This window comes from Hippoglossus stenolepis, chromosome 24, assembly GCF_022539355.2.
Source record: "Hippoglossus stenolepis isolate QCI-W04-F060 chromosome 24, HSTE1.2, whole genome shotgun sequence".
NCBI lineage: Eukaryota > Metazoa > Chordata > Actinopteri > Pleuronectiformes > Pleuronectidae > Hippoglossus > Hippoglossus stenolepis.
Window position 1 is genome coordinate 2299174 of NC_061506.1, and position 22961 is coordinate 2322134.

General features: G+C 44.7%; 1 protein-coding gene across 1 annotated transcript; it reads left to right on the forward strand.

Moving 5' to 3' along the window:
• Window positions 1-4372: 4372 nt before the first annotated feature.
• On the forward strand, window positions 4373-22721 carry LOC118103205 (collagen alpha-1(XXVIII) chain). The gene is made up of 36 exons (XM_047339044.1): window positions 4373-4697; window positions 4845-5002; window positions 5676-6250; window positions 7557-7577; window positions 7663-7725; window positions 8940-8993; window positions 9107-9151; window positions 9294-9320; window positions 9718-9762; window positions 10020-10064; window positions 10450-10503; window positions 11651-11719; window positions 11823-11891; window positions 12064-12132; window positions 14069-14137; window positions 14920-14988; window positions 15203-15271; window positions 15378-15446; window positions 15545-15616; window positions 15707-15775; window positions 15902-15973; window positions 16068-16136; window positions 16419-16487; window positions 16852-16920; window positions 17024-17092; window positions 17376-17444; window positions 18353-18421; window positions 18565-18633; window positions 18707-18787; window positions 18969-19004; window positions 19091-19127; window positions 19259-19816; window positions 20006-20280; window positions 20340-20586; window positions 21467-21661; window positions 21798-22721. The coding sequence occupies exons 2-36, from the start codon at window positions 4852-4854 to the stop codon at window positions 21803-21805; spliced, it is 3696 nt and encodes a 1231-aa protein (XP_047195000.1). The 5' UTR covers window positions 4373-4697; window positions 4845-4851; the 3' UTR covers window positions 21806-22721.
• Window positions 22722-22961: the final 240 nt, after the last annotated feature.

The following is a 22961-nucleotide window of genomic DNA, read 5'->3' on the forward strand; positions in this document are numbered from 1 at the left end:
TTTAATTCTTAAGTCTTATATACAGTATTTAACAATAGGCTGTGAGAATGAATAGATATTAATAGAAGTTGTGTACAGTGTCAGTATTTAGTGTGGAACTGGGAAGCAGCTGTGATGTAAGCCAGAGATGTGACTCCATGATATGGACAGCAGGGGGTGCTGCTGTACCAAAAGAGGCAGGACGTGTAGGTGGGTTCTGTGCAGGTGTAGGAACATGTGTGGCACACATGGAATGCGTTTTCATTTTGGAAGCCTTAAATCATGCATGTGTCAAAGCCTTTGTTAAACCATAGCATAAAATATATATATCTCTGTACAGCGTCCCTGAGCAGACGCAGATGGTCGAGTCGTGTATTGTGTTACTTTTCAACCCTTCAACACAGGCAGGGCTCAAACGAAACTTTGATTTAACTTACAAAACAAATCCTTTGCACAGTAGTCTGCATAATACTGTATAATTTACCATGGCAGTTCAATTTAGTGTGAAAAAACTAAATAATATAGTGAGGCATACAATATTTTTATAAGTATAGACTAAGTCAAAGTATAAAGTATATTATAGTAAAACATAAAAGGGTGCTAGTAAAGTAAAATATTATAATGTGATTGTATAGTAAAACCTAAAAACATGAAATATTAGTTTAAATACTGCATTTAAAACCCTCACAGTTTTGGATATTACTCTGATTGAACAATACTTGAAATCCTTCTCCCCTCAGACGACTATCGGACTCTCTGCAGGCACAGACGCATCTTTACTCGTCTGTATTTGTCTGTGGAAACACAGCACATATTTGAATTGGGCATCATGTGCAAAGTAAAGTCTGATGAGTGACGGCTGGGATTACTTTATGTTGCTAGGCTACTGTGGTTTGTCGTGCAAGTGCATACTATATATTTGCTAGATAAGTCAACACCTCTGAATGTCACCTAATGGCAAAAATCTTTTTCGAGTTTCAAAATTCTCATTATTTATCTCATAGCCGACATTCCTGCACGCTGTGTCTGAAACACTTCATTTGAGCTCTTTTGATTTGTCACAATCACAACATTTCCCCTTCAGGAGGTGAGCATGTTGCACGTTTTAGAGAAAAAGCCAGAGATGCAAACGAGGCGTTAGGAAGTGAGCAGAACTTTCACAAGCAGAAACAGCTGTGACACACAAACGGAAAGGGAAAAACCAAAAAGCACGAATCAAGCACTGACGAGGTCATTTGATAGTGTGTCCTTAAAGTTTGTGTGTATTTGTATATGCATGTTTCTCTGTGTTTAGACAGGTTGTGATTGTGTTGAGCTGCTGTTACTGTAGCTACAACGATTAAGTCAAATTATCTCACAACGGTGTGCGAGGCCAAGTTATACAAGTATCAACACGTTCCCTCGAATGATCCAGTGCAGTGGAGCCTGGTTTGGTCTCATTTGCCTCAAGAAAAGTTTGATGACCCACATTATGAAGAAACCTGTGGAACTTGCTCTGGATCCACAAAAATACCCATTTTTGGGAAATATTGCAGAAACAAATGCTCCACCTGTGGAAGGTCTATGTCCGTTTCTACAAAGTCCTCCTTCATCCTACTTGGGACAGTCTGGACGTTTATAGTCACACATGCAGCCACTCCGGAGAATGTCCAGAGGTTTCCTGGAGTTCAGTGCAAGTCAGAAAACAGGGAAAGTGCCTTGAGACATGCTGCTGTCCATAATGGGGACACATGGCGTGGCTGCCCACTCCACTGAAGATCAGGTGTTGTTCAAGTTCTCTGTGCTGCTTAAGAACATGCATTATCTAGTAACAACAGTGGTTAAGCCAAATGTCATAGGTAAGATACCTGGAGGGGTTTAGGGAATATCAAAGAGTTAAGTGGGGGTTTCTGCAACGTCTTCAAAGAAAGAATGACTCTTGTTTGGTTGCCCCTCCTCTCCTCATGCCACCTCTTCCAGGGAAAGTATTTGCACATAAAGATTCAAATGCACAACAACAACAAAATCACCTTATTGCTCCTTATTGATTGTCTTTTAATGGCGTGTGCAGCTTCTCAGAACGTCACTGTTTGGGTCATTTATTCCCACATACTCACTGATTGAATATCACAGACTCACTGTGGCGTCTGGCCTGTTAACTCCCACAATGCAGTAGGGCCAACGTGTGGACTCATTATTTCAGAATTAGAGAGTTAGATAAGTTGTGTTTTTTGGCCGTGATCATTTCACCTACGTCCCACTGCAGACTAGATCAAAACAGACACAAGGTTAAGATAAATATAACATATTGTTCTTGCTTTGCTTAATCAACAGGCCACATGAAGGAGAGGGAGCTGAACCGGGTCTAAGCTGCTCCATCTTTCACTGGGAGCATTCTTGACTGACAGCTCACCTGCCCTCGCTTTCAGTAACGCAGCAGGCAGTAAAAACACACATTGTCATCCCTGTTGTAGAGTTATGTGATTCCATCTCCAGCTTTTATGGTTGCAGACCATCTCACGGGAGTTTAGGGCTCCTCTGATTCAGGGCTACAGGAATGATAATGATAAGAAAAAGGAGTTATGAGGCTTTTCTTTGGTGCTAAAAAAGGAAACGCACCAGGTTTCAATAAACAGTGGACTGATTCAAAAGGAACGCACGGTTACAACCTGTTACATCCGCCTTTGAGGAAAAGAAACTTCACCTCGTGTTAATGTTCAGAATCTGACTTCAGGTGGACAGGATATAAAATAAACACATTCTGGGCAGATGCCTGATCTCCGAGCAACATGACTGGATGAACAAAATGTAAGAATTCCATTCAAATGTCTGTATTTGGCTGTAAATGCTCCGGTGGCACTAACACGAACAGCATCTGTAATGTTTACAGTAAATCAGTGAACAAATAACAAGTGGCTGCTCTGGTTGTTTTCACAGGTGAATCATGGAATGCAGCTCTTGCAAGGTGTGTTGCCTCAAGGTATGAAATCTCCAATCCAACGTTTTCCGTGTGTCTGGATCACTCTGAGGGCAAAGCCAAAAAGACACTGATGTGTAATGTGAACAGTGTTTGTAGTGATGCACCCACAGAGATGCTTTATCACCCACTTGGCTGGACTGCAGAGTCATGGCCTGCTTCAGCTCATTATGGCCCATAACTATATCTGTTTTTAGCCAAAAGAAAACGCTCAAGCTGCCCTGCACCAAACAGCAGAGCAGCAGTTCACAGGAGCCAGATATTTGGTGCAGAACAAAGAGAGATAAGAACAATCCACATGAATGTTGCTGCATATCGTCAGTGTTGATTTCACAGCTTGTTACTGTTGCCCCCAAGTGGCAAAGTTCACAAGTCTACCTGCAGGAAAACGAGCTGCCAGGCAGAGATACAACCAGGAGCTGAAATCCGGAGGTGATTGACTTACACATTGTTCAGGAGCTTGTGTTTTCATTGCTTCCTTGTAGCAGGATTACACAGAACTGATTTTCTTGAAACTTGGTGGAAAGATGGGACATGGGCCAAGGAAGAAGTAATTAAAGTTTGGCACATTCTGTAACATTAATTGCATGAAAGCTTTTTTGCCAGGTAATAATTCATGGATCTTGATGAAAATAAAGGAGGACAGATATGAATTTGTTCACTTTGTTGCAGCTGGACCTTGGCGGAGAGATATGCACTCAACTGAATTATCTGCATAAAGTCTGAGGTGGTTAGCTTAGCTTAGTGTAAAGGAAAGCAGGGGAACGAGCCGGACTCGGCCTTATATTCAAAAACCACAGAACAACACAAGGAAGGAAAAGGCTCTGCTCACTTCCTTTCCACCTGATCTCTTGAATCCTTGCAGGTGCTACCAGCTGATTGAGCTCACACTGAGTGGATCCCAAATGAGTGAACACATCTTGTTTATTTCATTTATATTTGCACAGAAATATAAGAATAATTTCAGGTGTAGTTGCTGTGACTCTCTCAGGTTCCAGCCTGTGTCAATCAGTGAAACCAGGGTTTTGGTCTCTGCAGGATTCTGGCAGCGACTCGCTGGTGTGCCTGGCTGCTGTTCATGAGGAAATTGTTGGAGCTGTTTTATCTGTGTCCAGAAGAACACAGTTCAGATAGATTTTATGACCTCCTCTACGTACGGAGGAATGCGTTCATTGCCATTTGTCTGGCTGTTTGCAGGATTATGCAGGTGCGGGATTTCTTTTCACTTTCTTTAACATTTTTCGACAATTCAAACAATAATATCTATGAACAGGTGAAATTTGGTGCAGATCTGGATGATGATCTGTATGAATCTGATCTCAATACAAACTGTAAATATGCAATATGGTGATAAAGTGCCCAACAAAGGTTTTGAGTGTGTGTGTGTGTGTGTGTGTGTGTGTGTGTGTGTTGAGGGCTCTGTCTTCTCAAGTGATTTCTCCCACACTCTGCCCCAAAATGGGAGTGATCTTTAAAAAGGGCTGGCCTTCCTTTCGTTTACTGCGAGCGCAGAATGGCTCCACTTATGAGAACCAGGATCCAGCCCAAACCTCTGACTCCGCTCTGCTGCTGCTGCCTCCTCCACTGAGCAGCCTCTTCCCTTGACCTCACACTCTCGATGACTTTGACGCTCGGCACATGGAAGCAAACTAACTTTGAATGAAGAGCCTCGCCTGCCTGTTTGCACTTTCTGTCTGAATCCCTTCACAGCCAGGAGAGCTGTTCAGAGCTGATCACATTGGAGACCTAAGTCAGCAACATTGTGAGTTATGCATGCCTGAGTCTCCAATACGCAAGCTTGTTAAAGCTTGTTCTCTGAGTAGGTGCAGGTTTTGCAGAGGGTAATAAAATGTGAGGACTTGTCTGGGTATTTTTTTTAATCCATCTCTGTCTTTTCTTTATCTCTTAGGGGAATCATGGTCCCCTCACTGCTCTGGCTCCTGATGCTGGGGGGACTTCAGGGTCTTTGGGCACAGGACTATGATGAAGACTATGAAGAAGAGGTGGTGACCATCAAGAAAAAGAACAAACTATATCCATCCAACTCCATACCAGAAAAATCCAAAAGTAAGTCTGAAATACTCTATTTTTAACATATGATTCTCTGCAGAACCTTAAAGTTGTTGTGTTGTTATTTAGAAAAAGTGCAGAATTTCAATCTGTGTAAAAAAGGTGAATAAGTAGAACATGAAACTCAACAAGGACTGAAAGATGCACGTGGACTGATCGTATCTCTCAGGCTTCTCAGAACCATTCATCTCCTGTGTGACTGCTCAGCGCTCTGCTACCCAAATGTTACACTCGCTCAGAATCCTGTTTCCCCAGGCACATTCTCCCTGGGACATATTTCCGTGAAGATTAATGTGATTTATCCTCAGCCTATATTAGATCTGCAACCTCCTTCCATTACTGAAGGTTGCTGCAGCAAGTTCAGTTACTTTTATTCCCACTTCAAAATGATATGTCACATTCATGAAAGCCTAAGTGGTCAGTAAATCACCTTTAGCTCCTCTGCAGAGAAAATGTCCCCCTGACTGAGAACATATGTTTGGCTATGATGCTATGAGTTGGGTCTTTGTGTTTCGCTGGATATGAGAGTAATGGTTTCCTATTATATCAGTTTAGCAACAGAAGATTGTGTGCAGTGAACTCATCAGTTAGTCAGATGTGTGGATGGAAACCAGTCTCATGCCAGAAGGTTTAAGTGATCACAAATGTGCAACTCCTCTTTCCTCTCAAGCGCTCAATGATGAGAACTGCGGATTGGAGTTAGCCTTCCTGATTGACAGCTCAGAGAGCGCCAAGGACAACCATGCCCAGGAGAAGGACTTCGCCTTGGAGGTGATGAACCGACTGCAGGGCCTCCGGCTGCAGACCGGCCGCAGCCTCACGTCCCGTGCGGCGCTCCTTCAGTACAGCAGCCATGTTATCATAGAGCAGACCTTTAAACAGTGGAGAGGAATCGAGGACTTCAAGGCCCGACTCGCTCCAATTGCGTACATCGGTCATGGCACCTACACGACCTACGCTATCACCAACCTCACCCGCATCTACCTGGAGGAGTCGGACGTCAGCAGCATCAAGGTGGCCATCCTGCTCTTCGACGGCGTCTCAAACCCCAGGAATCCAGACATATTTTCAGCTGTGGCTGATGCCAAGAACCAGGGCGTGCGTTTCTTCACCATAGGCATCACACCCGAAGCCAATGAGGCAGCCAACATAGCTCAGCTGCGGCTGGTTGCTAGCTCCCCCGCCTCCCGCTACCTTCACAACCTGCAGGACAGCGGCATCGTGGAGAAAGTCATTAAGGAGATCGTGAGTAAAAACAAACTTTGGTGTCAAATTGCATGTAAGAGTAGAGGTAGTGGCAGTTGTGTCTTGGATGCCCGACAAAGTTTGGTGTTCTAGATGTACTCTCTAAATACATTTTCATTGAAGGTAGATGACAGCGATAAATATACATTTTTTGGTGAACGTCACATGTTCAGACATGAATTCTGTATAATCATTTTTCTCGCATTAATGTGTCTACATTTGTTCGGCAGAGGAATTCCATGTATGTTTGATAATTGCTTTTTACCTGAGGATAGAAATTTATGACAGGAAGCTTCCAAAACGTTATTATGGAGACAGATATCTGTCAAATGATTCTTTGACCTCTCCATGCACCCCACTGGGCCAAAGGGTTAGTGAAGCTCTCATCACCCAAATCAACACAAGAATCGAATGTAAAGATATGAAATTCTTCTTCAGCCGCACACAGAGAGTGACGAAGACTAATGTAATTGTTATTTTCAATTCTTCCTCTCTACTGGTAATAAATTTCCCCCAAGACAACTCGAACATGTGCTGCACACACAACCGAGCACACAACACATGCTTTGAATTTAAACTCTTGTGTGTGAAAATTGGGTGCATTAAGTACATGAATCCAAGGAGAACATGTATGCACGCTACACTGTGTGGGCAGCAAGTTGAAAGTCAGGCTTCATGTTGACACAGGTGGTACAAACCTACGTGATAAGGGAAAACTTAATAGAAAACCACCACTGCAGCAGACAGACTGCACTGTGCTGGCATGCAGGACCCCAGCCGCGGCAGCTTCACTCAGACGTTCATCATTCCTTTGTACAGGCAGCATCTGTATGTCATAAGCACGAGTCTCCGTCCCTGAGACGAGGAAGCTGTCTTTTATCTTCGGTCGTAGCCCTCGACTGCGTTTCTCCATCCTCCAGGAATGGACAGACTGTCTGTTGTCTTCAGACACCCCAGGATGCTCAGGCTATTTTACTGAACATTGCATGTGGTTTGTATTTAGTCTCAGTGGAACATTCCCCCTTGTGTAAAGAATGTGGTCCGCTTTGAAGAGGAAAGCAACCACCGGGGTAAAAACCAGGGCTCCGGCGAGATCCGTCTGCTACAAGAGTTAGTGCAGGATCCCCGTCCATTCGCACAAGGCCATTTGATTTAGCGTCGCAGTGAACAAGTTTGATTGGGTGTATGTTTAGCAGCTCTATTCCAAATCGTGTAACTTTCACATCACAATAAAAGATGGGCTCACGTCATGTTTCTGTTCATCAACAATATGGAGCTTGACGTTGTTGTGTCTCTTGCTCTACAGACGGCGCTGGCAGATGAAGGGGTAAGTCTCAAGACTGCTGTCTCTCCGCACATATCTGGATTTGTGTCTCTGTGAGGCCTGTCTGACTCTCACCTGTGTTTTGAAGTGTCCCCTGGCCCTGAGCACGTGTGCGTGCGACAAGGGAGAGAGGGGCCCCGGCGGCCCTCCTGTAAGTATTTGTCTTACCCAGAATTCATATGTTCACTGGTAAACAGGAAAGAGATAAGTTAGAGGAAGTTATAAATCGTCCCCTGCCTCATAAGACAGGAAGTTCAGCTGATACCACATTGAGCCAGTTAGCTGACACATCAACTACACACAGTGACAACAGAGCACTTTAGTTACTGGATTATTCTCCATTTTAAAATAAATGATTATTGATAAATGATGAATGACTGAATGAGTAAAAAATAAGCGATTCAATTCAAATTCAGCAGTTGAATTGTAAATATCGTTTCACTTCCCTGCAGCAATGAAAGTAAAGCAAATGCCTCACATTCCTGGAACAGTTCAGTGAGAGCAGGCCTTAACACACACAGGATTTACATGGGCAATCAGCAGAATCATGAGACAACCCACTGGGGATTGTGTGAGGACGCATGCAGAAGAAGAAGAAGTTACATGCATGACTTTCTTCGCCTGCCAATGCCTTGTCGTGACTGAGAAGCTCGAGCACAATTAGACGTAGCGGTTTAGCTTTGATGTATTTTCGCTGGATGAGAGGCGAGTAATTACCCCCGTGAACCTAATGCTCTGAACAAAAGCTGTTTCCCATCAGGGGCAGCAGTGACGGAAGCAGCGGATGCAGACAGACATGCAGAGAGGGGCTTACTTGAAAGATGAGAACATTCACAGTCCACACCACACATGCATGAAAACAGAGAAGAGCCAGACGGCTGCTCGGGCTCCCAGACTCTGTGGCCTTTATCCAAGATGGACGTCAGATATATTGTTTTCATGATGCATGGGGAACAAGAGGAGCTCTTTCACTGCCGAGCACGAAGCAGCTGAGCTTACTGAAAAGAGTAGTTTGACATTTTGGGATATATTCACTGTCTTGCATCTCAGAACCAGGCTGTAAGTTGCATTTTAGCATCACACTGTTCAAAGACATTGTGAATCCGCTGCCGCTCCGGTTTGCACCTTCCACTGGCTCCTTCTCCATGGCAACGGCTTATGTTCGACTCCTCACCGCGTGGAGTCAAAACTGACTGAAACCGAGGAGGCTTATTGGACTGAGGTTGTATTTGAGGCTCATATTATCAAGGTTATCTACGTGAGCTGTTTTATTTACCCAACTAAACTGAAGAAGGTACAAATTCCCCAAAGCATCAGTCGGATGTGCTTCTTAATGTTTCATAACTTCAATCCTTCTCCTCACAGGGGAAGAAGGGCCGTCCTGGAGAAGACGGAAGTAATGGTTCAAAAGGACAGAAGGTGATGCCTGCTCATTAACCACCAGTTATTGTTAAATCAAACTGCATAATTCAAATCTGCTGCCAGATATATAATATATTTCCTGATTAAACTAGAATCCCTGTTTTTCTTAGGGTGAGGGTGGTCTCAGTGGACTTCCAGGTCGTGAAGGAACAGAGGTGAGATCGAGCGGTTGATAAGTTGTCAAGTGCAGAATAATACAAATTAAAAAATCATGTTCCACAGACAGGTCTCATGTGGTCTGTGTTTTGGTTGCTGCTTGTCTCCTCCTGACTTAACACGACTGTTTTGTACTCACAGGGGAAATCAGGATACAAAGGAGAGCAGGTATCGTATGGACTCTACTGTACATTCTCTCGATATCTGCTGAGGATTTGTCAAAGTGTAGAGTTCCCACGCTGAAGCTGGGAGAGAAAATGAAGAATTATTATGTTTTCCAGATGCTATGATAGAGATTAAACACACAATCATCACAGCAGCTTGTTCTCCTTCTTACATCTGTTTATAATGAACTACAAGTATCTCTAGGTTCTTTCCCTTTGAAGGAATTTAACCCTCAAGATCTGTATTACATGAATCCTATGTTAGTCTTGGCTAACCAGATCCTTCCTGGGATATTAAAACTCATTACTCCAAGATAACCAGTTGGAAATTGCACGCTGGTGTAAACTGGTAATTAGAAAGTATGAAACTATATTTATAACGTGTTTTTGTTCTCTTACAGGGGGAGAGAGGGGAGTGTGGGACACCTGGAATTAAAGGAGACAGAGTACGTGACCCTTTAACCCTGTTTTATGTTGACTTGAGTTTTATTTCATAATAAATAAATACACAATAAGACATTATAAGGTGATAACATTTATTTATGAAGTGAAATATTGTTTTATGACTAAAGTTAATCCTCCATACCATTTCAATCTATATCTGTGTTGATCACATTATCACCAAACCCTAAGAGAACCACTTAAAGATGAAAGTGTTGTTTGTGATCAACATGGACTCAATTTAATTTCTTCTCCTTTCCAGGGTCCTGAAGGAAATGTTGGCCCGAGAGGAAACCGTGGTCCTCAGGTGAAATCTACCTTCCATTTAGCATCAATTCCCGTTGACTGACATTTGACACCTGTCAGGCTTTCCATTCTAGCAGGGCACATAAACAGTTCACAATAAGATTCAGTTACTGAACTTTTTTTAAACAATGCGTGAGTGATTCATCGATTTTCACAACTGAAATGGCAGCTGGCACAAGCAGACTTTGGCAGATGTTTTTCCCTTTAAGTGGCCGTAATACTACAATAAACACGGCTGCAGCCTGCAAAGACATGTTTGACTGATTGACAGACCTGCTGTGGTTAGGAAGCTGTGATTGTACAGCCGCTGTGGGGGGGCACAGCATCATTTGTGCCAGTTTCATTTCAAATACTTGCTCTGCGTGTAACACTTGTTTACACTTCAGGGTTTGCCTGGTCCACATGGTGATATCGGACCTGAAGGAGTGATGGGTAAAAAAGTAAGTATTCCTCTGTTTGATGCTTTTGAAGTCAGTGTTGAATATGTATGAGGTGCGTACAAAAGATAGTGAGTCAGAGTTTCCTACGTGTGTTTCCCCTTCTCCTGTCCAAGTCCGTTGATGAAAGCCGACCTCCAACCTCCAAACCAGATGCATATCTGAAGGATATTGGGTTTTTGTTGGATGCAACTCTTTTCCAGTCTGGGTTGAATTAAGTCTCTTTTATAGCTGTGTGGAAAAAAAGTAAAAATCTCAAAGATAATGAAAACCACTGGCACCTGAGAGAGGTGACGAATTAAAAGTGTGGAATTAAAGTGGTAAAAAATACCTGTGACACATTAAAGTGTTCTCTCTGCTCTGGAGAGTTTTTCTCACAATAACATTACTCACGAAGTCGACATTTAAAATGAGTCGATCTATCACATAAATAATATCACAAATGTTAAGTAGCCCTACAAACTAATTGCTTGACCATATATTTAAACACATACTTGTGAGTTATGATCCATCCCCAGTGAAACATTTTGAAACCTTTCTGAAGTACCTCATCTGTTATTACCCTGTCAGCCTATTTGTCTGGCCCTACGTTTTCAGCCCCTTCTCCCGTCTTATAGCTGCCAATTCCGCCATGAGCGCACACTCCCCACCAAGTGTTCCCTCCTTAATTATTTTGGAAGAATGTTCACGTTGATTGTCTGGCTGTCATCCTATATCACTTGAATGGCAGACTAATGTCTGGCTTTAAACATTGTCCCAACCTGCCTGAAAGGGCAAGGGAAAGAGAAAAAACGTGTCGGTATGCACCTACGAACAATTCCACGCCCTCTCTGCGTGTCTTAAAGTGCCCGACTGCTGCTGTGATTTATAGCTTCTCTGGAAATAATTGCATTTTTTAACAATAAAGCCTTGAAGGAATGAAAAGGACCTATATTACGTTTCCAACCACCTTTAAAAATAGCTGAAAATTACAGGAAGGAACAGTAGTTTATGTAAGTGTGGAGCGGAGGAAAGTAGAAGAACCGGGGCAATTCTAATGTTGTCACCTATATCAAAATGAAGCCAAGAATCAGATGAACACAGCTACTGCTGCTCTCCATGCGTCTCTGTGTGTGTACTTGCCCACGTCTGTCCCTGCCTGTCTTTATAGGGGGAAAGGGGACTTCTTGGGCCACCTGGAATCCAAGGGGAAACTGGGATCGGCCTTCCGGGATCCAAGGTGAACTCTGCCACCCTTTTTGTTTTGGAAAATTATGTCATGAAAACATAATAATCCACCTCACACACGGTTGTGCAACCCTCTCATTCTCTCTGCTCCACAGGGTGATGTTGGTTTCCAGGGGCCACTAGGGCTCCCCGGTCCTCCAGGGCTCGGCGAGTTGGGACCACCGGTGAGTAAGATGAGCAGGGAGACTGAGGGTAATGCTGCAGGTGCCAGGCAACGTCCTCGTCTTCCGTGTAGAAGACACTGGAGCAGTGTTGTTGTTGTGCTGCACTGGGTGAAGCTAGTTAGTTTTTCTATGTTCCCCATTATTGATTTATATATCTTTTGTTTTAAATCAGGGACCTCAAGGGCAACAGGGAGTCCAAGGTGAGAGAGGATCACTGGGAGAAGGTCTCCCTGGCCCAAAGGTGAGTTAGGGTTCATGTCTTTTATGCCTCATGCTCATGCACTAAAACCTTTGAGCCCCCTTGACCCCATTTTCATGCATTACATTCTCACTTCACCCACCAACCCACTGACCTGCTCAAAGGCCTCATCTGGGCTCCAGATTGCAAGGTCGTCATGAAAGGAAATGGACAACGTGTACGGTTACATCGGCTGACAAGGTTTCATAAATTCACATAGAGCAGTGCAGCACGGCTCCCATTACCTCATGGGGTGACCTGGTCCATTGATCGTCCCCAGTAGAGGACACGAGCACAGACCAGCGCTGAGTGGATGTGGCAACAATGCAGGAAAAGAGCCAGGACACCTCGAGACATGACAGAGAGGGAGTGACTCAGAAAGAGAGGAAAGAATGAGTTTGTGCGTCTGTGTCTTCTCAGGATGTACACACACACACACACACACACACACACACACAGGTGCACATGGGCAGAGGGTCCAGAGATGAGACTGGAAACACAAGTGCAGTTTCCATTCTGCAATTAGGACACAATCCTTCCCCATCAAAGTGTCATTTGTTTTCGTGAAGAGGTTCTGAAACAAACATTCATGTGGGTTATCACACAGTTACATCAATTAATAATGAAATTAATTAAATCTATAACTTCTTTGTGGGTGGCGTCACAGAGCGAAGACAGATTACTTTGTAGGTTTTTATCAGCATCATCTGTAAATCAGACAAAACCCTTGTGTTGTTTGATCAACGCAGACGGTAAATGAAGTGTGATTAAGTCGGTGGAATTCCTTTAGGTCATGAGGAACCTAATCACTTGCTGGCTTTCTGACAGTATCAACAGATAGACGCAGTAACTTGAATTCAGGTTCCATCCTTATTCTCTCCACTCGCTCCAGGCCGTCATCCAATTTATCATTTCTCGACTTTCCTCGTGGGGATGGTAACAGCTCGTTTTCACCCTTGAACAGGCGGAGGTGCATCCCCCCCCTCCCCCTGTTAAAGATTGGCCTCGGGGGTGCTCGTTTTTTCCCTCAGCAGGAAATCTGACCGCAGATGGCGTTCTTGCTCCAAAGCAGCGTTCCTCGCATGACGTGTGTCGACAAGCTCCGGACTAACAGGAGCTCGTCAGCAGTATTATCCTTGTTTCCACATCATTAGCACCTGGGTGTGTGAGCCAAAGTGAGGCATCACAGAGTGAGCACAATACATCTATAGTTTGTGAAGAGAAGAAACAAACTCCTGTGTCTGACGCTGAATTTCTGTCGTCCTTGTGTGACCTCAGAAGACGGGGGGATTTTCTTCAGGGACATGAGACGTCTCTGCATTTTTTATTCTACTTACTGTCAACTGATCTAATTCCTCGCTGTATTTCCATACCTGCTTTTTATGTTTTCTATTCTGTGGATCCTCTCCAGACACTTGAAGACAGATGCAGTGTGAAACTTTGCCTGGAATCATATTTTAATAATTATTCTCTTTATTATGAATTCATGAATTAGTCAATAAAGCACTGAGAACACCCCCGCTACTTGTTCTCCCTCTGTACAAAAACTATCATGCAGATATAAATATGCTTCAGGCTTTTGGCCCAGTTACACACACGTAACAACCACACACCTACAGCGAGACCGAGTTCAAACCAGAGACTGTAAATAACGATGACAGTTTCCCAAAAGTGAAGCCTAAACATCCCCATTGACATCTGGTGGCAGCCTCCTCCGTGTTAGTGCATGGGACGTGGACCAAACCTTATTGCTGTTTGCTGCGTAATGTGAATTAAACTTCCTCATCCGTGAACACGCTTTGCACCGAAGTCCTAATACTGATTGTTGCTGATTCCTCACCTTTCTCCAGTGATGCTGTGACTGTGATTACATTCTTAAATTCAGTATCTTCTGATTTTCTTCTCTTCCAATTGGTGAAACCTTTCTGTGTCTTCACAGGGAGAGCGAGGCCTGGACGGGCCACGAGGGCCCAGAGGACAGCCGGGCGCTGGAATTAAAGGAGACAAGGTAGAACAGAGTGGCTGTGAAAAAGACGCCTCGCTGAAAGAAGGCCAAACATTTGGCAGAATCACCAACGAACGCTTTCAGCTCTGTGTTATATAGGAGGTCACAATCTACAGGTGATGAATCAAGGTTCGAGCTCGGGTGGTGTAGGAGGAGTGAGGCTTCCTGGTGTGTACTGATGAATGTGGGAACGTTTGCAGTGGCAGTCTGCAGCTGTATTCTCTCCATCGCTCAGATCTTTGTAGACATCTGGGAATCTTCCAGCTGACAGGGACTTGACTGGGAGAGTTAAAAATGAGTTTTTAAGTTTCGTCATTCATCTAAAGTCACTGGAAGATGACGTGAACATTGAGAAGTGAATGAATCCGTCTCCCAGAGAAAATATGGGTCTGTTAAAATAGTGTTGTGATGACAGTTTTATCGTAGCTGCGAGTGGAAGTTCATCGGGATAATTGCAATGTTTTCACGTGGTAATGACAAACCACGTTTTTTTCTGTGCGTTAGCAAAATGCATTTACAATGTCGCTGCTGCTTGTGACAGATGCAAGTATTGAAACACGCAAATTGAGTTATGTGTATATAAAGATTTTACTGCGTGAAAGTACTCATGCTGTGCAATAAACAGCACATATTCATTACTGAGCCATAAGGAAACGCACAGGATGTTGGCAAAGGAAACAGGTGCTTTCCACACGCAGTAAATCACTGGAATGTGAGTACCATTCTCTGTCAAGCTTTCAACATTAACGTGCAGTTGTTATTATTATCTATTCTTTTATCTAAAGGGGGATTTTGGATCTCCAGGTCTTCCAGGACCCCGCGGACTTCCGGGCCTGGGCATACAGGGTGAGAAGGCAAGTACTTTCCTCATAAAGTGGCTCCTGCTGCTCGTTATTACTAAACTCCTTCAACCTATTGGACTTTTCACTTCACTGCAGCTTATATGAAGCAGAACTCTTTTGGTCGCTAAAAACTGTAACGATTTTCATATGGATTCTTTCAATAGATGCTTTTTTCTTTTATTAGAAATAATATTTTATTCATCACTTCATCTGTTTATCCTTCCAGGGGGTAGAAGGACCAAGGGGGCCACTAGGAGGCAGGGGCCCACAAGGAGAGGGCATGCCTGGATCCAAGGTGTGTACACACATTAAATAATACTGTTTCAGGGGCTCCTGGAAATTGTCACCACTCCCCTGAGCCCATTGTGAAATATATAATAAGTATTTTGTCTTCTGAACAGGGAGACCAAGGGTTGCCAGGCGAAGTTGGCGCTCCAGGGGAGAGAGGGTCTGGAGACCCAGGAGCTAAGGTCGGTCAAAGCACTGTGGCTAAATTTAGCATCAGCAACAATCGTCGATACTTTTTTTAGACCTAAAAATGTCAACGTATCCACAAATGTGTCCCCAGGGTGAGCCGGGATCGACAGGGACGTCGGGTCTGCCCGGGCTGCCAGGAGAGGACGGGGCCCCTGGACAGAAAGTAGTTTGGACGTTGTTACCTCCAATATGAAGCCTGTATAAGTGAACTCAAGTCAGTCCAGTGAATGCATACGTGTGTTTCTGTCGTCAGGGGGAGCCAGGAGCTTCAGGTCTCAGGGGCCTAGAGGGGGCAACTGGGATCGGCACTCAGGGGGAAAAGGTACAAAATACACAAGGGACATTCCCTGCACACTGTTTTGCTCGTCTTGCAGGAAACCTTTGCTGCTCTATGCAGGATAAGTGAAGCCACTGCTGACAGAGCACTGATTGTGTTCCATCTTTTAAGGGTGACCAAGGCCAAAGAGGAATAAGAGGTTTGACGGGTCCACCTGGCATCGCTGGACCCTCAGGACCAAAGGTGAGATGCCACTGAGACCCTGTTCTGTGTCTGTTGGAATATAAATGGTTCAGTTAATAAGTTTAACAACTTGACTTCCATCCTTCTTCCTCAGGGAGAACCAGGAACACAAGGCAGGGGGGGTCCTCCTGGTCCACAAGGACGTTTCGTTGTTGGACCCAAGGTGACTACGATCGGAGCGTCTCCAGGGACTTTAGGAAACAGGCTCCCTGTTACATGCACATTTCATATTTCTAAGAGTTGGCATGTTCATTGTTTATTTCTTGAAACAGTTTAAATTCATATGGAACTGTTGTATTTAATGGCATTAGCAACAATTTCCATCCATTACAGTGTGTAATTGCAGGATAATTAAAATGAACGCGTGTGAATGGGTGAATGTTCATTTACCATTTCACTTAATTTGGCTCTTCCTTGTGATGAATAAATGTAAACTGTGTTCCAGGGGGATCTCGGCCCCAATGGTCCTGCTGGTCCGGTTGGGGAAAATGGCTATGGACTTCCTGGTCCGAAGGTGAAGCTCATTATAAACAACAATGAAAACACACACTTGAAGTTTTCATTTTCAACCAACAAGTCCAAGCATGTTGTCATAGCCTGTGTTTGGAAAATCTATTATCCAGTGAAACGTAATGAGCGGCAGGTCTAGCAGCACATGTGTGCAATTTTCACCCCTGAGTTCATTTCCCACGAGAACAGAGACGATGACAAAAAGGATCAAAAAGGATCGTAAACGTGAAGTTACATCCTGTGTTTCTATTTTTCGTTAATTACGCTGACGCACACAAAATGGCAAAAACAGCACTTGTACTTGTCACAATGTCTTTGTGTTTGTTTTGTTGTCAAATGATGGACTCCTCTGTGTCTGTGTGCTGCAGGGGGACCGTGGAGATTCAGGCCCTGCAGGTCCATTTGGTCCCAAAGGAGACGGCTACCCCGGCCCCACAGTGAGGAAGCGATCCAGTCACTCACTGTCCACTCCTAAATCTCGACATATTTAGATGAATACTCTGATGGCTGTGTTCTAACGTCGTGTCCTGTGTTCTTTAGGGCCCTCCTGGTCTGCCTGGACTCACAGGAGAACCTGGCCAAGAAGGAGTGGGCGTCCCGGGACCAAAGGTGACGTCTTAGTTCGGAGCATGGTGGTGGCAGAAAGTGATGCTTTTCATTTTCATTGTGTTTCATGTGAGGCCAAAAGTAGAATCCAGTGTGTTCCAACTGGAACCTGAGCCAAACCAAATGTCAGATACTGTAAGATCAATTAGAAAGCTCCTATGAAAGGTTTGGTCATTTGTTAGAGGAAAGTAATTAAAGGAAACCAGATTTATAGGAGTTCATTTGGCTGATGGATTGTGCCGCGTGGAGGTGGTGATATATCTTCTGTGTTCCTTCCTCTTTGCAGGGGGATATTGGTTTCCGGGGGCTGCCTGGTTTACCAGGACCTCCGGGCGAAGGACTCCAAGGACCTCTGGTACTTGATACAGATTTTTCTTGTGTCTAAAATGATTTCAGTTTCGACTTTTCATTTATGTTTGTAACTCGTGAAAAACAGTATATTCTGTTTCTGCAAACACAAAGACAATATTCACAGGGAAGCCTTCAGTCATTTCATCTGACACGCGAGCAGATGGTCGTGATTGAGTCATACTCTCTGCAGAAATGTGTTTTAGCTGCAGTCAGAGTGAAAAACGGTTCTTCATCTGCTGTTTGAACATGCCCACCACAGGGGCCTTATATTCAAAGGCTGCCACTGCATTCGCTCCGGGTATTTATCATGATTTTCCCGCAGCACTCTGACACATCGGTGCAGAGTGAGAATCTCCACAGACATATGTGTCTGATGAGAAGCACTTGGCCTAACGGGTCGAAACGAGGCGACTCTCAGCGCCCATATGTCCACAGATATCACATCCACATTCCCTGCAGGCTTCAGACCAGCGTCTCTGCAGGACCGAGCCCTGTCACAGCCGGGCAGCAGCAGGCAGGATTTAATTGAGGACTCAACTGATGACGTAATATGAGGCAAAATGAAAAAAGCTGAGAAAACGGTGGTGTCAGAAATGACTCAGTATTATACACGAGGGGTAATCATCACCTCGTAAATGATATTCTCTAGAAAAGGCTTTTCAAAGATTTATTTTACATCTGTCCACACCTCTCACGTCGCCTGGGGCAGGTTTGCTCATGGGCCCCTGAGTCGGAAACCAAACCATGGAGGAGCACCAGCCAGGTTTCATCCACATAATGAATCTGAAAAAACGTCTTTTAAATCAAGGCAGAAGGATATTTATTCATATTCTCTTTCATTTTATTTATTTTCAAATCCTGTTCATGTCAGTGTTTGTGGTGCTGTACAGTTAAACTCGTGTTTCCTTGCAGGGTAACCCTGGGCGACCTGGGCCATCGGGGCCAATGGGGCCACATGGACAAGGAGTTCAAGGGCCAAAGGTTTGTTTATAATAATCAATGAATAATAATGGAGTTTATCAGAGTCTCATTTTCTCATATTGCTGTCAGTCATTAGATATATTAGCATTCTGCTGTATCTCTGTGTTTCTGTCCCTGATATAGTTGAACTGTGTTTGATTCAGGGGGAACACGGGCCCCAGGGCGTGACCGGGCCGAGGGGGCTGCCTGGAGAGGGCTTTCCTGGAGCTAAAGTGAGTTTTAGACTTTTGAACGTGGGGTTGTGTGTACGGATTCATCTCTGATCACTGACATGTCGCCACGCAGGGGGACCGTGGCTCGGCCGGGGAGAGAGGGTTGAAGGGAATCGGAGGTGATATGGGAGATCCTGGAACCCCGGGGCAAACAGTGAGTGATGCTTTTATCTGTAGATTGACTGTGAGCTGCTTTGTGAGCAGCAGAAACAGGTTCAAATGTAAGAGAATAATGTTCTGACACTCGTTATCACTCGTTTGAGCAAATACCTGTCTGTTAAATTGAGAAATGTTGGAAGATTGCTCTTGTTTCTTTTTTAAATATCTGTTTCTAGGGCCGATCTGGTATCAAAGGTGAAGCTGGACTCACCGTGAGTCTTCTCATATGTTCATACACATTTTCATTCATTTTCATGTTTATCAATGTGCTCATAGCATGTTGCTGTGTTGGTTTCAGAGAGAGGACATCATCCGAATGATCAAAGAGATCTGTGGTAAGGCGTCTTCTGCACTGTTCATTGACTGAGCCGCTGTCTCATGTTATCTGTGGATCACTGGATCAGATTCCACAGGCTGAACCTTGTCAAAGTGACATTTCACTCATGATCTCATTGTGTGGTTCCAGGATGTGGGATCAAGTGTAAGGAGAGGCCCATGGAGCTGGTGTTCGTCATCGACAGCTCAGAGAGCGTGGGCCCAGAGAACTTTGAGATCATCAAGAACTTTGTGAGCGCGCTAGTCGACCGGGTCACGGTGGGACGCAACGCCACCAGGATCGGCCTGGTGCTGTACAGCCTGGAGGCGAAGCTGATGTTCAACCTGGCTCGCTACGTCTCCAAACAGGACATCAAGCAGGCCATCGGAACCATCCCGTACATGGGAGAGGGCACAAACACGGGCACGGCCATTCGTAAGGCCACACAGGAAGCCTTCTACAGTTCGCGTGCGGGAGTCAGCAAAGTGGCCATTGTGATTACTGACGGCCAGACGGACAAACGGGAGCCGGTCAAGCTGGATATCGCGGTTCGAGAAGCACACGCCGCCAATATTGAGATGTTTGCTCTGGGGATAGTGAACACCACAGACCCAACACAGGCCGAGTTCCTCAGAGAGCTGAACCTGATCGCGTCTGACCCGGACGCCGAGCACATGTTCCCCATCGACGACTTCAACACTCTGCCAGGTGAGACGACTTCTCTACAGTCGGTGTTTATCATTACCACACCCCCCCTTGTTCAAATGACTGTATAAAAAGTGACAGGCCGACTAAACATAAAGTGTATTTGAGGCTAATGGGAAAGTCCCATTCAGAGACCCCACAGGAATCCTGCAGCTTTGACCTCTGACCTCTCTCTGTGTCTGTGTGTCTCAGCTCTGGAATCCAAGCTGGTCAGCCGGTTCTGTGAGGACGAGAACGGAGCCCTGATATACAACAGAATAACGAACGGCTACAACGGCTATGGAAACAACGGCTACAACGGCAACAGGAATGGCATTAATGGGAAGTTCGCCAACGGCGGCTATGGAAACCGGCCTGTGACCGAGGAGGGAGCAGCGAGCGGCCGACAGACTGGCACCGGCAGCCACAGCCATGGAGGCGGAGTGGACAGCACACGACACGGCATTAAAGGATCCAGCACAGCACATGTACGGAAGATAAGAATGTACATTCATTTAATATTATATCTGTTAAAAGGGACAAAGAGTTTCACAGTGTTGTCTTGTTTCAGGGCGGAGGAGGAGGAGGAGGAGGAAGAGGGCAGCATGTGCACACTGAAACAACAAACAGGGGAACAGAGCGTGGGGACACATTTAACCGTGAAACAATAGATCCTTCCGGAGGGGACTCCACCAGGAGGCGAGGATCATCTTCATCATCGTCGTCTTCTACAAACGTAACCACATCATCCTCAGGTGGATCTGTATCTGCCCCAAGGCCGGCGCTCCCCAAAGGTACAGAAACTCTATCATACTTCTATACTTGTTTTCTTTTTAACAGCCGACCTGAAACACGCTCCGACATGAAACACTTACAAATCCATTCCAGCCACAACAGAGAGTTTCATCAGTCAAGAGAAACACCATCAATTAAAGAAAATGAACGAGTGAAGCTGTTGCCAAATGATGCAGAAGCTTCCGAGGCTACAGACACAAAACCACTCGAACCTCAGGGATTTAATTAAATCAGTAAAAGAATTTGTGTTTCATTACTGCACCTGCACGGAGGTCAGGACATTTTCTTGAAATGTTACAGGGGGCTGTGCGAAGATCTGAGTCTGACATTTTCTGAAACTTGTCCTGCCAGACTCTTGAAAAATGTCCAAACTCTGGAAGATGTCCACACAAGTTCGGGTCTGAGGTCGTTGCCTCTGATTAGAGATGGAAAAAGAAATGATATCATGAGGAGTTAACATCCCAGTGACAAGTGTCGACAGTGAAGATCCATGGAAAGAAACTTATTTTAACCCTTGAGATGCACGATCCTTCCATGATTAGTCAAAATCTGAACACGCTAAAGTGAAGGTGTGTTGGGATGAACACCTTCATTCCTTCAAACGTGGAGGAGCTTCCTGCAGCAGCCCCAGTGAAGGAGTGTGAATCTTCTGCCTCCAGGTTTGTGATGAGTGCTTCGTGATTGACAGGCTCTGTAATGAGGTCACGTAGGTGAGGAGCAGCGAGGCCAATTATTTCTGATGCCGTGTGGATGATTTGATAGAATGTGCTCCTTCCTCAGAGCGCTGTCAGGGAACAGGTGTAGCCTCAAAAGAGAACAACTTAGCAGCGCCACTATTTGGACGTTTTTTTCATTTGTTTCCCCATCGTCCTCCTGCAGAGACCGTCCCCTTGGACCCCCGCTGTGGCCTGGCTCTGGACCAGGGCACGTGTCGGGATTATAACATCCGCTGGTACTACGACAAGCAAGCCAACGCCTGCGCCCAGTTCTGGTACGGAGGCTGCAACGGCAACAAGAACCGCTTCGACACGGAGGAGGAGTGCAAGAGGACGTGCGTGATCCCCAGATCCACCGGTACGCTCTCGTGACTCATCCCCGCCATATTTTCATTATGTCATTCACACCTACCGTGTCCGCCAGCAGGTCTGACATCACCTCTTCATTTCCTCCTCTCAGCTTTAGAGTTGTTTCTTGTGTTTGTGTCTTCCAGGCGGCTGAGAGGAAGCGTCTGCTGTAGATACCTCACGGAGGAGCAGCTAAAACCAGCCTTTCTCGCTGGGTTATGTAAAGTTCTTGCATCACTGATGTTCCATATCACCACCACGTAATCGTTCCTGTCGTGTCCTCCTGTCAGATCCGATGAAGCGACGCTTCGTTTGATAGATACCTCCATTGTTTTTATTGTTTAATATTAGCAAATACTGCAGGAGAAACTCCATCGCTCTTTTCTCAGGAATACAGATGATCAGTGTGTTTCCAAATCTCCAGGGATCACACACAGTGCATCAATCTATCAATCAACAAACCGTTTCTTTACTCGTCACTGTCGGATCGGTCGCTGCTCAAGCGTGAATCACAAGAACCAATTAGACACGGCTGAGACTGAGCCTCTCATCACGTAAATCAATACAATATACTTACTGTAAGTTACTGACGCTCTTTGGGATCATTTTGTGCATTTGAATGTTTTGTTTTTCGTGTTTACATCGTTTCACTTGTTTCCTCCTCTACATGTCTACACACACACACACACACACACACACACACACACACACACACACACACACACACACACACACACACACACACACACACACACTGCCCTCTACTGGCCAACACATCCTGTGAACTGAACCAAGCTGTACTGACTGGATGAATTCATATTGTGTTGTTTTTTTCACGTGGTCAATAGATCAACTATTTGTAATAAATGGGATCCAAACTAATATGTGATTATTATATTATGTATTATTAGAATGAATATACTTTATGCATTAACTTCAAATTAAGGGACTGTATGAAAACCCAAGCAAACAGACGTGTGTGTAAATCCGCTCATTAGTCGAAGGAGTTGAACCAAAGCAACAATATTATTAATGTAATATCACTTTTAAAAAATAAAGAGGAGAGAAAGGAGGTGTTTATGTTTTTAAGGAGGATAAAATATGAATAACTCAGAGGTTTCCTTTTTTTAACTAGTCCCAAGCTTCCTGAAAATGTTCAAATTCCACTAAAACACGAATATAGTTGAGCTTTGCTTCATTTATCAGCTTCAGGGAAGTGGCAGAGCTGCTCTCCTGCTTAAATTAGATGTTAGACGCTCCTCCACAAGTGGGATCTATCTTTAGAGACGTGAGCTAACTCTACACACTCC

What these genes read in the sequence shown, in the direction of transcription:
- LOC118103205 (XM_047339044.1), top strand. Translation starts at nt 4,852, where the DNA reads ATGGTCCCCTCACTGCTCTGGCTCCTGATGCTGGGGGGACTTCAGGGT. An exon ending in ACGGGGCCCCTGGACAGAAA is followed by an intron (nt 15,617 to 15,706) that starts GTAGTTTGGACG and finishes TTCTGTCGTCAG; the next exon opens with GGGGAGCCAGGAGCTTCAGG. An exon ending in AAGGACTCCAAGGACCTCTG is followed by an intron (nt 17,445 to 18,352) that starts GTACTTGATACA and finishes GTTTCCTTGCAG; the next exon opens with GGTAACCCTGGGCGACCTGG.